This window comes from Westerdykella ornata (assembly GCF_010094085.1).
Source record: "Westerdykella ornata strain CBS 379.55 unplaced genomic scaffold EI97scaffold_6, whole genome shotgun sequence".
Lineage (NCBI taxonomy): Eukaryota > Fungi > Ascomycota > Dothideomycetes > Pleosporales > Sporormiaceae > Westerdykella > Westerdykella ornata.
In genome coordinates, this window is record NW_022986856.1 from 508,558 (window position 1) to 523,398 (window position 14,841).

Consider the following 14,841-nt stretch of genomic DNA (forward strand, 5'->3'; position numbering starts at 1 on the left):
CTCTACTGCGACCTTCAGGCACGACTCCATGTACTGAATGTTTGCCTGGAACATGGCGGAGTCACTGGTCGCCACTTCGTATTGCTCTTCGAGCTCCTGGAGTGTCTCTTCGAAGTCGGAGATATCATCTTTACGGAGCGCTTTCAAAACTATGTCTTCATACTCTTTCAGCTGTTTCCTTTTCTTGTTCTGCTCGGACTCTAGGTTATTGATCTTGAAAGTGACTTTCGCGAGATTGGCTTGTGCGATATCTCGCCTTGATTCGGCCTCTTTCACTTCCGCGCTTTTCTGTGCCACCACCCGTTGAAATGCGGCTTCCAGAGTCGCAGGGTCCCAGTCAGGATCAACAAGTCTGGCTATGCGATCTCCATGAACTTTCTTCATCGTCTGCAGGCCATGTTTGGCTCCCTTTAGTTCATCTTGGGCGAACTCGATCTGAGCGGTATCACGCGCGAGTCTCGTAGCATCTACCATCTCGGCCTCTAGATGCTCCTTCCTCTCATCGAGCGAGCGCATGGCAACTTCAGCCTCCTGGACGCGTTCATCATAGCGCTGGCTAACAGTCTCTGCGTTGGCGGATGTCAATCTCTGCTCCGTGTCCTTTTTCTTCTCCAATAGCGTCGCTTCACCGCCTTCGTCAATATGGATTTGATCCATGTTCCGCTGAAGGTCCGCTATTCGCCTCTCATTCGCGGTGATTTGCGAACGAGCCATGTCCTTCCTCTGAGCCAAAGCGGATTTGCGATCGTTAAGCCGGTTCAAAATTCCCTGGGCCTTCTTTAACTCTTCCTGAACTTCCTGTCGCGCGCGATTGACAGACTTGTCTTGGTCCCGTGACGTCTTTCCGATAATCTCAAGGAAGTCCCTAATCTGCTTGTCCGTGATATCATATTCGAAGCCGCGAATGCCGTGGCGCTTCGCCGCCTCTTTGACCAGGTTCTCACGCTTGCGCAGCTGACGTTCATACTGCTCCTTCTCCGCCTGAAATTTACCGATATCACCCTGCTTACTGCCTAAAGAAGCCCGCTGGTTGTCTAGGTCGTGTTTAAGGGTGGAATATTGGCCGCGGAGTTCCTCTTGTTGACTCGCATACAGGGAGACCCTCTCCTCATACTGATCCAGCATAGACTGAAGTTCTTCGTCAGACTCAGCCATCTGCTTCAGGGTGTGTTCCAGCTCAGCTGCGCTTTCCTGGTTGGCTTGTAGCGTGATACGTTTCCCGTTCAGCTGCGCCACAATCTGCTCAAACCTGGAAGCATGATCAAATGCCTCCTTCGCATTTTGCTCTGCGATGTCGATCTTTTCGTCTATCTCTGCTACCTCAGCCCGTAGAACCTCGATCTCGTCAAAGAGCTCCGTTGATCGTTTCTCGCTGCGGTCTCCCTTCTCCTTATCCGCTTTGGCATGACTTTCAATGATCTTCAGTTTTGCCAGTTCTTCGTTCTGCTTCTTCCGCAAGATCTTAATGTTGTCGATCGCCTTGGTGTACTTCAAGGCTTCGAAGATTTCATCGAATCGCTTCTTCAGAACAGAGGGCTCGCTCATAGGCCAGAGACTGTCATCTTGGTGGCAGAAAATAACGTATTCGAGGATGGCTTTGGAGACGCCCAAATATTGAGGTATAAGCTGATCTAGCTCAGCTACCCGTGTGGATATGGACTGCTTCTCGCCGTCCTTGAGTAATAAAAGAGTGCCATCGAGGGTTTTCTGAGTCCTCGTGGTCTTTTTGACAGTGAGCTGTAGTCGTCGCGTTGCAACGAAACGAGCATTGGAGGTGGATTTGAACGATATCCTGACCAGCGCCAGGACCTCTTTCTCTCCCGCCAGCTGCGTACAGATTAGCAATCTCACCGCTCAAGGAAGTAAGACTCTATGGAAAGGATGATCTACCTTGGGGTCGTGGATGAAAGCTCCACCGGTCTTGCTGTTTGGAGGGAGCTCACCAGTCGTTGCATATTTCAGGCACTCGATGATTGTCTGCAGTAAAATTCAGTCACGTTTCACTCTCAGGCGGAACACTCTTACCGTCTTCCCAGATCCATTCCAGCCGACTATCAGAGTAAGAGGTGCGTGAAACTGGATGGTTTCGGCCTTCTGGTGTCCGAATGAACGGACACTGCAAGGGTGAGTCTTCAGCTCATTTGTCACAAGGATGAAGAGACCAACCCAAGAATCGACAGCTTCTCTATTTTGGCTGGCGATACGTATCAGCAACAGGTGCGAGCGGAAATGGGGACGTGTAATGGGAGAGGTGCATACACCTTCATGTTCATTAGCGGAGTGCCTTGACATGCTAGACGTCGCTAGATACGTACATTCTGTCAATCTAGGGAACCCTTCATGAGCTCCATACAATGTTTCCGCCTCTCCAGGAATTGTTGGTCATCCGATGTCTGAACGATGGACGGTCGCCACGCTCACATGGAGAGACACGACAAGCGTCGCGCCAAGCCAAGGCACCAGTCTTTGAGGAGAACGCGCGCTATCACGTGATTCTCAAGACCCTATATAAGCCCAAGAGCTGTGCACCCTACCCGTCCCCCGCACAGGCTGCGCTCCCACACACACGCGGAACTTGCCATGGAAATAATGAACGCCACCTCTTTACCAACCGACGTTTGTGCCCCGCGTTATTCCTAGTAGTAGGTAGCTAGGTAGCGCATCCTCCTTGAAGATGGACTCGCTGACAAGTGTTCCCCAAACGCAGGCACCGCCCAACCTAGGTGCCATCGCCGATCGTCCACCCGACGGCGTTGTGCCACCGTTCACCGCGGAGATGGACCTCGGTATCGAATCGGGTCATAATAATACGGGACCAGTCTCTGGGGCTCAAGCTAGTTTTCCCCTTTATGCTTCGAACCCGCCAATGTCGACCCTCCCGTACGACATGACCGCTATGACATCATCGGCTGGAGCCCCATCCGGGGTGCCGTTCACACTGGGCCCGGACACTGGTCTCCAAGGAATTAGGGCGGAACCCCATACAAGTAATCCACGTTCAAGTACTGTCATGCTTAGCGAGTTCACCAAGCGACGCCATTGGCAGCGCGATGTACTCCAGGAAATGCGCGACCTCCTGCACGTATTGAAGCCTGATGGGGAGATATTGTACGTGTCGCCGTCTTGCAAGACTCTCACCGGATGGGAAGACTCGCAGCTGGTTGGACGTATTGTCAATGACTTTATACATCCGGATGATGCCGCACTTTACGTCCAGGAATTCACAGACGCCAAGAAGTCCGGCAACCCTCTTCGCTTTTTCTATCGATTCAAAAAGGCGGACGAGTCCTGGGCCATTTTTGAACTGCATGGCCATCCGCTTCTGACTACCAACCCGACAGCGCCCTTCGGTCAGCAGCCAGCCCTGCGATGCACCGGCTTTTTCATGATGTCCAGGCCATACCCGACGAAGAACGCTGAGCTGCTTGACTCGTTTCTGGAACACAAGATAGAAAACGAAAGACTTCTGAGACGAATCGCCGAGTTGAAAAAGGAGGAGCAAGAAGAACTAGAGGCTGAAGACTCCCAATGGAGAAGCCAGGCCGATACCTACTCCTCTCTTGCGCCTTCGGAGCCCCACGAATCAACCGCGACTCCCGCGCACAATGCAATGCCACCCCCAGCAAAGCCTGCGATGTCAAACACGGCTCTGACAAGGCAGAATCTGGATGAGGCATCGGTGACGAGCAAACCCGATAGTATAGACGATAAGATGGCACGTTATGAGGGCACCTCGCACATTGAGACCATTGAAATGCTCACCGGGCTGCACTATGGTGATGGAGAAAGATCCAAGGGCATCAGCACTGGGGCTGCCAGTCCCGTGCTCATCCGCGGAGATGTGGGCATCCAGTACTCGGTAGATCGTGATACGAAATCTCTGCCCGACAAGAAGAAGAAGGTGAAGAGAACAGCTGAATATGTCTGCCGTGAGTGCGGAGTATTGCAGTCTCCCGAATGGAGGAAGGGACCTAGTGGACCCAAAACCCTTTGCAATGCATGCGGATGTGAGTAAATCACTGGTCATTGCGCTAGACCCGTCTGACATTTAACAGTACGCTGGTCGAAGGAGAAGAAAAAGATGGAGGGGGGAAACCAGGAGGCAGGCCAGGGTCAGTCCCAGTCGCAGAGCCAAGGTAAGAGACAGAATAAGGAACAGAATAACAAGGATAGCAGAAACTAACAATGGGGCACAAGATGAGAATACAACTCGGAGCCAAGATATGCCGGTTGCTGGACATCCGCAAGCTTTTCCCATCCAACCTACGGAGTTGTGAGCCTAGCCCTTGATGGGGAACCGTTAATATTCTTTCAAGGTCGCAACTACGTCTTCGGTATCTCCCAAACGTCGTTCGAGCGCTCGGCAAAGTAGAAGATGCAGCAGTCCTCTTCGGATCGCACCTACTTGCTGGCCCAACCTTGATATAAGTGGTGGGGTTCTTGGTGGTTTCGCATGGGTTAGTTATATTCATAGAGGGCGTTGGGGGAACATTACCGTCAAGGGGGCGCATTGTTGGCTCAACTCTTGCCCATTCTCTTCCGTTTCTATCGCTTCCGAGTACATATTTGGGAATGGGTCAAGGTGGTTTGCCGACGGCTTTCGGCCTTACAGGACTGCAAGGATATTGGGAAATTGTTTTATAGACGTTGTTCAGGTTAGACATGCTGGGACGGTTACAGGTTTACGATGGGTATCATCGTGGGTATCAGGGCTATAAAGAATACATTAGGCATTTTCGCTATTGATAATAGCCTTCTGGTGTGACGAAACACTGGGCGAGAGTTCAAGTATAACGACTTGCAGCATCGTGAAACATGGATCGGAGCACTCACCCATCCCTCTCTGTACCTCCCAGCCCCGCCGAGCCATCATACTGCCTCCTCCCACGTCCGACTGAACAACCCCATGTACTTCTAATCCAAGTTAGAATACGTATTTCGAGAAATCCAATTGGCTATACTCTAGTTACGCCACTTAGGCACGGTGTTTTACGGCTGGTTATACCTAGAGGGAGGCGTAGAAAGGGCTAATTAGAAGGTCAATAACCCCTACGGGCACGGTCGTGTTCAGTCGGACGTGAAAAGAGGCAGTAAAGTAGATTGCGAGCCGAACCGTCGACCGATCTCACTAATCAACCAATGGCGACAGAAATCCACGCCTATTTATCCAAAGACCCTGGTGTGACATATATGACCCCGCCTTTTCAACGTCAGTACCTTTGGAGTGATGCTTAATCCCTCTGGGACGACAATTTCGATACCTCTCGGCGTGCGGAACTGTTGAATTCAAAAGTGGAAAACCCTCCGACAACTCGCAAGCTCTTTAAGTCCAATTCCCCCGAAGAATACTGGGACGTACGGATTGAGGGAAATAGAAGGAAAAATGGGCGTCAACATGCTCCGGCTTGCTGCAATTGCACTAGCAGCGATAAGCGCTGTACAGGCTGCGAATTCCTGTCCTGCGGTGCGGAGTGAAGGAGAGCCGCAAGGGCAGATCAAGAATGTCAATGGAAGTGAGTTATAACATCTTTTCATTTTCAAGAGAGGACGAGCGATTGTGCAGTAGATATTTTGAGAAGAGATCACCTCTCCCCTATAATGCTGATGCATCATCGTAATTGAACTTGGGAAAGCGAAGACTAACTGCACCTAGCTCAAATATATCACACATATCCTGCTGGCGGACCCAAAGCATCGAGGGATAATACCAAAGCTATCCTCTACGTATCTGATATCTTCGGCCTCCCTCTTCTTCAAAACAAAGTGTACGTCGCAAACTCCCCATCCCAACATTGCCAAACCGCTGGACCGCCCGACCGCTATTGCAACTGAATTACCTTCCCTTCTCCAAAATCGATCCCAAAAGTAACCCCTCCACCAGCCTCGCAGACTCCCTAACCCAGACCTCCTACCCCGTCATCTTCCCCGACCTCTTCTCCGGCGACGCCTACCCCGTCACCACTCCCGACCACCCTGCCCCCGACCTCACCGAATGGATCGCCCGCCACCCCCCGGCCGCCGTCGACGCCATCCTCGACAAAACAATCGCCTACATGCGCTCCGAACTCGGCGTCACGAAAATCGGCGCCGTGGGCTATTGCTTCGGAGGCAAGTATGTGCCGCGGCATATGGCGGAGGGCAAGGGGATCGATGTCGGGTTCATTGCGCATCCGAGTGGGTTGGAGGATGGCGAGATTAAGGCGATTGCTGGGCCGATTAGTGTGGCTGCTGGACGTGAGTTTCTCCCTTTTCCTTTTCCGTTTCTGCTTTCCCAATGTTGGGATTTGGCATGGATGAGTGAGTGGCTTTGGATAGGATAGACCAACTAAGGGAGGATGATAGAACTCGATGGTACTTTCAACGCCGCTGCGCGTCGTAATGCCGAGGATATCCTCACGGGCATGAATGCCGTTTTCCAGACGGTGCTGTATTCGCAGGCGCCGCATGGGTTCGCGGTACGCGTGAATATGAGTGCGCCGGCGGAGAAGTTTGCAAAGGAGGGGGCTTTTTTGCAGGCCGTGAAGTGGTTTGATGCGTGGCTTTAGGTGCGGAGGTGGGTTGAAGGATATGGATGGAATGAAGTGGTGATCCTTCGTGATTGATGCTCGATCTCTATAGACGCACGGAAGTCCTATGATATATGGTAAGGTTGAGATGATGGCTGCGATGCATTAGGGTTGGTTGATGCGTTGTACCTCCATCAAGATTGTCTTTGTTTCAGACCCGCCAATTATTGAAGGTGTACAGACGGTATAGGCCGGTGCAAGAAGCTCTGATTCGGTAATGAACTGATTGATGGTTGATTGTGATGAAGGAAGAGTAGTGATGGAGAAAACGACTTAGAAAACTTCGTCTAGACTTCAACATGTCCGGCGGGGTATTCTTCGTCGTTTTTAGAGCATGTGCGTCATCGTGGAACTCCGGCGTTTACAGCAGAATCCTCGATTTTCTCAGAGCTCCCCGGGCCCCAATCTAAATTTCCGCACCGTTCCGACGGAGGAACAAGTGGCCATACCGCTACAGGAGCCTGTAGACCCTCCTTCTAGCGTCATGCACCCTGGTGGCATCCTGTTCTGACTCCATCCGAGTCTCCCTTTAATCGGAGTGATGCAGCTATGCCGATGTAGCTGTTAGTCAACCAGAGAAATCCTCCATGGTGACGTCGACTCTTGTCGTTCGTAGATCCGGACTTCCTATCTCCTTCTCTTCACTCACTTCCCCGCGAAGTCCCCCCTCCTCTCCACATTCCCCTCCACATGCCTCCTCAACGCCGCCCAGCGAGCCTCCGTCCCCCTCCCCGCACTCAACTGCACCAAATTCGCATTGAACCTCTCCCTCTCCATCCTCTCCAGCTTCTCCTTCCTCTTCATCGCTCCGGGCCTACTCTTCATACTCTTCAACCCTCCCCCCCTCACCCTCACCTTCGCCTGCCCAACCACGACTTCCACCCCATTCCCCCCGTCCGCACCGCTGCCACCATCTCGCGCACCTTCAATCTCGGGTAATGCATCGGCGAGCGATTCGAGATTCGCAACGAGTTTCTTGTTCGGACGTCTCCGCTTCGGGGTCTTGCTTCCGGATTTCTCGATCCGGGATACAAACGACGAATGCTTTATAGCCTTCTTATCTCGCTTGCTCGTCGGGAAGTGGAAGTCGCCGCCGTCGCCCTCCTCGTGGTCGAGCGTAGAGGGGGTGGGTTTGGATTTGGATATCGGGGCGCTGAGCGGGAGGGGTGGTCTTGGGCGCACGGCGGCGGCTTTGGCGCGGAGGGAACTGCGTTTTTTGGTGGGTGCCTGAATGGAACGTCAGTATCATTTCGGACTGAAGACTAGGAGGAATTGTACCATGTGGGTGGGTGTGAGGTGTGTTGCGGAATGGTTTGAAAGATGGCGTAGAAATAACTATGGTCCGTATGTCGCACGGGCCAGTTCCGCTCAGTGAACTCGAAAACGAAGGTGTCGTCACTGTGGGAAGATCGAGGTCTGCAGCAAAAATGGTGCGACACGTCGACTCTGGACAAAAGAAAGATACAGTGCTAAGTCAATTTCGCGCCTGGTGTCGTTTTGCTACCAAGTGCATTTACACCATGAGTACAGAAAGCAAAAAAGGAAAAAATAATGTCGCTTCTGTGGATCGAACACAGTACCTCCAGATCGGCATTCGTTTAGAACCGAAGTTTGCAGTAGCAGGGCTTCCCCCACACTGATTGCTTCAGTCTGGCGCTCTCCCAAGTGAGCTAAAGCGACTTGTAATTTGATGGATTTTGCTTCTCATAAAAAGCTCATATGCTCCTTCAATGTTCTGTGGTATCAACAGGGGTTGGGCACGAGCAATGGAACCGCGGAGAAATAGCCAAGGCCTGGCCTGAGTCAAGTTGTATGCATATTACTTGTGCGAAAAATAATTTATATCTTCTGCGACTGCAGAATACTAAGATTATCTAAGGCACATGCTGTACGAAACGCTGACAAATGCCGCTGCCCAGGTTTCCCTAGGCTTCTGCGCCGCACACGTCACGCGGGTGGCGAATATCGCAGCGGAGCCACGAGAATATTAACTTAAAGTAGTTAGAATTTCAAGTCGCTCTAGCTCACTTGGGAGAGCGCCAGACTGAAGAAATCAGTATACACAGTAGGGAAAACTCTGCTACTGCAAGCTTCGGTTCTAAAAGAATGCCATTCCTTTGGTGTCCCTCCGTCCCCACTTGCGACACTGACAGACGCAGGACGATACTCGCCATCTGCTCCACTTGCAAACAGCGACGTTTCACCCTACAGTGTAGCGCTCACTCGAGCTAAAGCGACTTTTGATTTCATAATAACATTTAAGGCATTTACCGAATTTATAATCACCTAGACGCCATGCCGTACAGACCCGTCCGCATAGATGATAGTACATAACCATTCCATTCTCCTCAAATCCCAGCCTTCTCCCATTCGCCCCCTATCCCAAAGCCTTTGCTCAACCACCAAATCCCAAAATCTCATTCGCCCTCTCCAACACCTCCCTCTGCCCCCTCGCCAACCCATCTTCCCCACTATCCCACTCCTTCAACCCCATAGCCCTACAGCCTTCCACACCCACCAAACCCTCCATATCCTCCACCCGAACCCTCCCCACATGCTCGCTCTCACCAACCCCACCGCCAAAGTCCGGACTAGGCGTGCCTCGAATGAACGTTTCTCGCTGTTTTACCAAGCCCTTAGCATTCCCCTCCGTAAGCGGACACGCGGGGATATACAGCACACTGGAATCCGACTGTCCCGCGTGCTTCTGATCGACGGCGTGAATGGTGTCGCAGTGCCACGCTACGTAGTCCCCAGGACGGACGCGCGGGACGTGGACCATTGTGTTCTGGAGGTGCAGATGGGGGTGGAAGACGGGGGAGAGTTCTTGACCGTGGCCGGGGGTGGCGCCTTGGAGGGCGGATGTGACGGGCAATTCCAGTTGCCAGTTGTCTTCGGAGAGGAAGTCGCTGATGTTCGAGAGGGATTCTGATGTTGACTGGGTGGACGGCTCCGCGAGGCCTTTGCGGGGCGTGAAGAAGGGGCGGAGGAGATAGTACGCCGTTGCTTTCGCTAGAAGGGGATTCACCAGCAGCGTCCCTTCGAACGGTCCGGTCTTGGACATGGAAAGCCAACCCTGGTACATGCGGAACATGGAGCAGGCGCCCACGCCCTGGTGCAGGTCCGACACCACGGGTAGCCGGCACTCGGCCTCCCAAGGGTCGAACTTCTCCCACTGGCCCTTCCAAATGTCCTCATACACGCCTCCGAGACCATAGCCGCGCTCGTCCCAGCGCTCGACGCTTCCCCCATCGACGTGAGGTCCTAGGGCGAACTTGGCGTCGCCGGGGAGGCGCATGCGGAGGCGGTCGGCGTAACTGGTGGGATGTTGGGTTGAGATTGGAGCGGAAGGGGAGCTGTGCCAGTAGGACATAAGGAAGCGCTGGGTTTTGAGCAAGTTGGGGTGGGCGCGGGCGAGGATTTGGGGACGGGACCAGTAGAGTTCAAAGACTTGGGGATTGTCTGGTGGGAAGGCTGCTATAGAGTTAACACAGAAATACTAGGACTGCTTGGGGGTTGTATACCCTTTGTCTGGGGGTTCCGCCGTATGTATTCCCTAAGGTCCTCCTTCCACTTCAACGCTTCCTCTTCCGAAACCACTCCCCTTACAACCGCCACTCCTCTGCTCTTCAGCGCCGCATTGAAGTCTTCGGAAGCACTGTCCAGGTCTCTGAAGTCTATCTCCGGGATAACTTTCGATCCTAACTCGACTATGTGAGGGATCTCTTCGCGCAGGTCTCGAAGCAGCCGGTTCCACGACTCTTGTACTTTGTCTTCATGGCCGCGAATGAGGCGCTGCTTCAAGGCGGCGTATTCGGGTCCTAGAGGCTTGAAGTCTTGTCCAGATAGGGATACAAAAGCGTCTGATATGTCCCCCGCGCGCTTCTGAGCTTGTGTGGCCGCAGTGCGGAGCTGTGTTCGCGGAAGTTTAGATCCACTATTCCGGAGACATCGAGCGGACGTGGATAACATGATGAATGAAAGCCTCTCAAGACTCGCTGATCAATCTGGAACGGTTGTGTGGCTCCCGGAACGATTGAGTCTACCCATTTTATAAATCCTCGTCGGCGAAGGAAAGTGTCTCAATTCCGATTGACACGGATCTGCGAATTCCAACGTTCCGACCAGCTCCAAAGAGATCTGGGGTTGAGGGGTTGCGGGAAGCTCTCGAAATGGGTATAGCTCCCTTCCCCGCCACATTGCTGGTGTCCTGTGGCGCAGACTCGACTTTGCACTCTTCAGAAACCGTTCCGACACGGCGAAAATGGGTTCCGACGTTCGAATCAAAGGAGGAGGAACGTCTTCATGATCAGCGGTCCAAGGTCGGAATGACGAAGAACTCGTGTAAACTTGCCTCGCCCAGTCCTCCCAGCCACCCCCGCTTCTATTCCCATATTCTCGTACCCAGCTTGATCCTCTCAGAGCCCTCAGAGAGCCACAGACTGCACGGCAATGACCTTCAGCCTTGGGATAAAAGGGCAGGCAGAATCGACGGCCCGTTTTCCCATTCACCGCTTTCCAGCTCCCACCCCCAGGGCGCGGCAGAAAGCGCCAATTCTCCATGCTCAGCGGTTGATGCTGCGCAGCGCTTCTCCGCCTCATGCCCACAGGCGGGGTATTGCAGTCTGGTGATGCTTCTTGGGTGACTTGGGCGTGCGGGTCGACGGATCTGATGTGTTCTCCAGCATACCACATGTGTCGCAGAGCCTGAACTAGGCGTCAATTAACCCTCTTGTCGACGCGTTAAGACGGCCGCGGCGGGACGCGCTCCGGTTGCAATGTGGGACGGTTGCGAAGATATATGAGGCTGGCCCGCATGGAGGCATTTCTGCACTGAATCTCCTCTTCTCCCCTACTTCTTTTTTCTATTTCCCTCCTCTTCATAACATTCACAATGGGCGAAGCATACTTGCCAAAGGATTTCCTGTGGGGTTTTGCAACAGCGAGGTACGTTGTACAGCAGGTCCCCCACCATTCGGATCCCCTCCCTCCGATGAATGTCCATAACACAACGAAAGCCGTGCTAACAACGAGCACATAGTTATCAGATCGAAGGTGCCCCCCACGAGGACGGCCGAGCAGACTCCATCTGGGACACCTTTTGCCGCATCCCCGGCAAGATTGCCGGCGCCGGCTCCGGCGATGTGGCCTGCGACTCGTACCACAGAACCGCAGAAGACATTGCCCTCTTGAAGGAAACTGGAGCCAAGTCCTACCGTTTCTCGCTCTCCTGGTCACGCATCATTCCCCTCGGTGGTCGCAACGATCCCGTCAACGAGAAGGGTCTGCAGCACTATGTCAAGTTCGTCGATGACCTGCGTGCTGCCGGCATCGAGCCCCTCATCACCCTGTTCCACTGGGATCTGCCGGATAACCTGCACAAGCGATATGGCGGCATGCTCAACAAGGACGAGTTCGTAAAGGACTTTGAGAACTACGCAAGAGTCTGCTTCAAGGCTTTTGGCTCCAAGGTCAAATTCTGGATCACCTTCAATGAGCCCTGGTGCAGCTCCGTGCTCGGTTATGGCACGGGTCTCTTCGCGCCTGGACGGACCAGTGACCGGAGTATCAGCCCTGAAGGTGACAGCAGCACCGAGCCCTGGATTGTTGGCCATTCCCTCATAGTTGCGCATGGTGCTGCTGTGAAGGCATATAGGGATGACTTCAAGGCCAAGGATGGCGGTCAGATTGGCATTACTCTGAATGGTGAGTTTCCGTTCTGTATTGATGCAAGAGGCACGATCTATCCGTTGTGAATTCTTCGTGGACGCATCAAGCCAGCAGCCAAGATTTATCACGAACACAACCGGGTGTTCCATCCCGCGGTTTCTGCAGACAGCATCGAAGCTCAGTTCGCCGGGTCGGTGTCGAGCACCTCTCACTGCGATATCAGGAACCCTTCAAAGACACATCGGAGCCTGGGATGTTGTGGACTCATCACACGCTGTTAAATCACGCTGCTGTGGACTCCATCAGGGCTTAGTTCGCCAGACTGGTTTTGGAATATCAGACCCTGGTAGAGCCGGCTTCAGTCTGTGCAACAAAAGCTGGCTGACCAACCCTCTGGTGGAGGCATCAGAGAGCGGTAATTCACGCTCTGGTGGACTCAGCGAGGGGCATTCAACCAGAATGTTCTTGAAGAACAGAGCCGGAGAGACCAGACGGCTGTTGAAGATCTGAGCGTGATAGACCATGGTGCTGTTGGATGAATCAGAGCGATCAAGCGAACAATCCGGCTCCCCGGACAAGGTTGTCGCTGGAGTGAACCGGTCCACTGCTGGGATGAGTGCGTGGTACAGCATGACCTTGACGGACGCAGGCCATGCTTTGTAAACCATACTCGTGTCTTCCACTTCAGAACCGCGGGAGGGACCAGCCTGTTCTCAGACATACCGCACTGGCCCATTCGGACCTTACCATTGATGGCGACGTACCTGTACTTTCTAGCTGTTCACATTAGCAACATACTCACCTCCCGATCATTTGCTAACCATTTCACAGGCGACTGGACCGAGCCCTGGGACCCCGAAGACCCGGCGGACGTCGAAGCCTGCACACGCAAAATCGAATTCGCCATCTCCTGGTTCGCCGACCCCATCTACTTTGGCCACTACCCGGCCTCGATGCGCAAGCAGCTCGGCTCGCGCCTGCCAGAATTCACCCCCGAGGAGGTCGCCCTCGTCAAAGGCAGCAACGACTTCTACGGCATGAACCACTACTGCGCGCACTACATCAAGCACAAAGAGGGTGAACCCGACATCAACGACCACGCCGGCCACCTGGAAATCCTCCAGCAGAACAAAGCTGGTGAATGGATCGGGCCAGAGACGCAATCGACCTGGCTGCGTCCCTACCCTCTTGGGTTCAGGAAACTGATCAAGTGGCTCAGCGACAGGTATGGCGGACCGACGTTCTATGTCACGGAGAATGGAACCAGTCTAAAGGGGGAGAGCCAGCTGCCGCTGGAGCAGCTGCTGGATGATGAGTTTAGGTGCGAGTATTTCAGGGGGTATATTCGGGCGTTGGCGGAGGCGCATGCCCAGGACGGGGTCGATGTTAGGGGGTATTCGGCTTGGAGTCTGCTTGAGTGAGTGCTCTTTTCCCTTCTGTCCCTCTTTGGGTGATGATCATTTCTTCCCTTTCCTCCCTGTCGGAGGGATGGGATGTTGGGAGATAAATCGCCGCTCGTGCGGTGTTTGGATAGGTTTATGTCTCCAGTGTATGCGCACCCGGAGCTGAACTTCATCGCCACCGGAGAGGTTTTCGAACCTTCTCTCTCTTTGGCGTCACGCGCCCGGAGCTGAAACTTCGTCGCCACCGCTGGTAATGGCTATGTCCTTCCAACATCCCATCTCAGCTCCTGCACAAGCGGAGCTGAAACCGCATCGGCCACCAAATATGGTGTTCACCAAACCTTCCTTTCGTCCCATTTTTTCCGGTGGCATTTTCTCCTCTCTTCCTTCAATTTTTCCTGCCTCTGCCGTAGCAAGTCGCATCCATTTGCACACGACACTAACATTTCGTGCTTTGTAGTAACTTTGAATGGGCCGAAGGCTACGAAACCCGCTTCGGCGTCACCTACGTCGACTACGAGGGCGGACAGAAGCGGTACCCCAAGAAGAGCGCAAAGGAGATTGGCGAGATTTTCGAAAAGTACATCAAAAAGGAGTAGTATGCTCGTCTCTGATGGGCATACACAGTATTGGTATCGTGTCTAGATGTGACGCAGACTGTAGTGACCAGTGATGGAAATCACGGAGGGCAGAAACTCGACGGAGCTGTGGAGGAGCATCGTCGTAACGAAGGATGTATGGAATTGAATGGATCCGGTCACATGAGCTGGGTGATATCCGTGGATGCTGTTGGGAATTTCCCAGCCGCTTTATTCTAGCGTCCTCGGTAGAAACTTCGATAGTCTGATCAGTTTCGATCCACCCTTCCCATACACGGTGATAGGCTTCCTTCTAGCTCCGCTTTTCCGCGCATGTGGACGGGGACAAGCAGGAAAATTCGTATCGCATTCGCAAATGATCATGAACTTTGTCTCCCAGCCGTACCGTCCTTGCCTTGAATTATTGGTGAACGAACCCAGTGGCGGCCAGAGTCAGTAGACAGTGCAGTAAAGTATATTGTCGATCAAAGCTTCTGTAGACTGGAACTCAGTACTGGCCAGTAGTAGCCCTGGAACGCCTGATGAAAGCGCACTGCTAGCGGGGTCAGCGCATACGCAAGGTTGACTTTGAGCACGGCCTTTTTGTTGATGACAGCTGCTGTG

General features: G+C 53.3%; 7 protein-coding genes across 7 annotated transcripts; 3 read left to right on the forward strand and 4 right to left on the reverse strand.

Annotated features, from left to right (window-relative positions):
• Positions 1-1,932: 1,932 nt before the first annotated feature.
• On the reverse strand, positions 1,933-2,377 carry EI97DRAFT_431978 (uncharacterized protein; the record flags this gene model as incomplete). The annotated part of the gene is made up of 3 exons (XM_033798064.1): positions 2,314-2,377; positions 2,167-2,194; positions 1,933-2,116 (listed from the first exon to the last, which is right to left on the reverse strand). Coding segments are annotated over exons 1-3 (155 nt in total), but the record flags the coding sequence as incomplete, so codon positions are not given.
• A 159-nt stretch (positions 2,378-2,536) lies between these two features.
• EI97DRAFT_277324 (uncharacterized protein) lies at positions 2,537-4,499 on the forward strand. The gene is made up of 2 exons (XM_033794330.1): positions 2,537-4,007; positions 4,056-4,499. The coding sequence occupies exons 1-2, from the start codon at positions 2,675-2,677 to the stop codon at positions 4,181-4,183; spliced, it is 1,461 nt and encodes a 486-aa protein (XP_033655431.1). The 5' UTR covers positions 2,537-2,674; the 3' UTR covers positions 4,184-4,499.
• Positions 4,500-5,208: 709 nt separating this feature from the next.
• On the forward strand, positions 5,209-6,771 carry EI97DRAFT_431981 (alpha/beta-hydrolase; the record flags this gene model as incomplete). Its single annotated transcript, XM_033798065.1, has 4 exons — positions 5,209-5,513; positions 5,654-5,765; positions 5,882-6,234; positions 6,343-6,771. Coding segments are annotated over exons 1-4 (773 nt in total), but the record flags the coding sequence as incomplete, so codon positions are not given.
• Positions 6,772-7,144: 373 nt separating this feature from the next.
• On the reverse strand, positions 7,145-7,963 carry EI97DRAFT_277177 (uncharacterized protein). The gene is made up of 2 exons (XM_033794329.1): positions 7,845-7,963; positions 7,145-7,793 (listed from the first exon to the last, which is right to left on the reverse strand). The coding sequence occupies exons 1-2, from the start codon at positions 7,845-7,847 to the stop codon at positions 7,212-7,214; spliced, it is 585 nt and encodes a 194-aa protein (XP_033655433.1). The 5' UTR covers positions 7,848-7,963; the 3' UTR covers positions 7,145-7,211.
• An 858-nt stretch (positions 7,964-8,821) lies between these two features.
• On the reverse strand, positions 8,822-10,988 carry EI97DRAFT_431983 (DUF1479-domain-containing protein). Its single transcript, XM_033798066.1, has 3 exons — positions 10,921-10,988; positions 10,091-10,867; positions 8,822-10,040 (listed from the first exon to the last, which is right to left on the reverse strand). Exons 2-3 carry the CDS (start codon positions 10,536-10,538, stop codon positions 8,962-8,964), a joined length of 1,527 nt encoding a protein of 508 aa, XP_033655434.1. The 5' UTR covers positions 10,539-10,867; positions 10,921-10,988; the 3' UTR covers positions 8,822-8,961.
• On the reverse strand, positions 10,091-11,361 carry EI97DRAFT_277581 (uncharacterized protein). Its single transcript, XM_033794331.1, has one exon. It carries the CDS (start codon positions 11,259-11,261, stop codon positions 10,569-10,571), a length of 693 nt encoding a protein of 230 aa, XP_033655435.1. The 5' UTR covers positions 11,262-11,361; the 3' UTR covers positions 10,091-10,568.
• A 99-nt stretch (positions 11,362-11,460) lies between these two features.
• Positions 11,461-14,238, forward strand: EI97DRAFT_374148 (beta-glucosidase; the record flags this gene model as incomplete). The annotated part of the gene is made up of 4 exons (XM_033795439.1): positions 11,461-11,513; positions 11,608-12,272; positions 13,068-13,653; positions 14,100-14,238. The coding sequence occupies 4 exons, from the start codon at positions 11,461-11,463 to the stop codon at positions 14,236-14,238; spliced, it is 1,443 nt and encodes a 480-aa protein (XP_033655436.1).
• Positions 14,239-14,841: the final 603 nt, after the last annotated feature.

What these genes read in the sequence shown, in the direction of transcription:
- EI97DRAFT_277581 (XM_033794331.1), bottom strand. Translation starts at nt 11,261, where the DNA reads ATGTGGTATGCTGGAGAACACATCAGATCCGTCGACCCGCACGCCCAA.
- EI97DRAFT_277324 (XM_033794330.1), top strand. Translation starts at nt 2,675, where the DNA reads ATGGACTCGCTGACAAGTGTTCCCCAAACGCAGGCACCGCCCAACCTA. An exon ending in CCTTTGCAATGCATGCGGAT is followed by an intron (nt 4,008 to 4,055) that starts GTGAGTAAATCA and finishes GACATTTAACAG; the next exon opens with TACGCTGGTCGAAGGAGAAG.
- EI97DRAFT_431983 (XM_033798066.1), bottom strand. Translation starts at nt 10,538, where the DNA reads ATGTTATCCACGTCCGCTCGATGTCTCCGGAATAGTGGATCTAAACTT. An exon ending in GCGGAACCCCCAGACAAAGG is followed by an intron (nt 10,041 to 10,090) that starts GTATACAACCCC and finishes ACTCTATAGCAG; the next exon opens with CCTTCCCACCAGACAATCCC.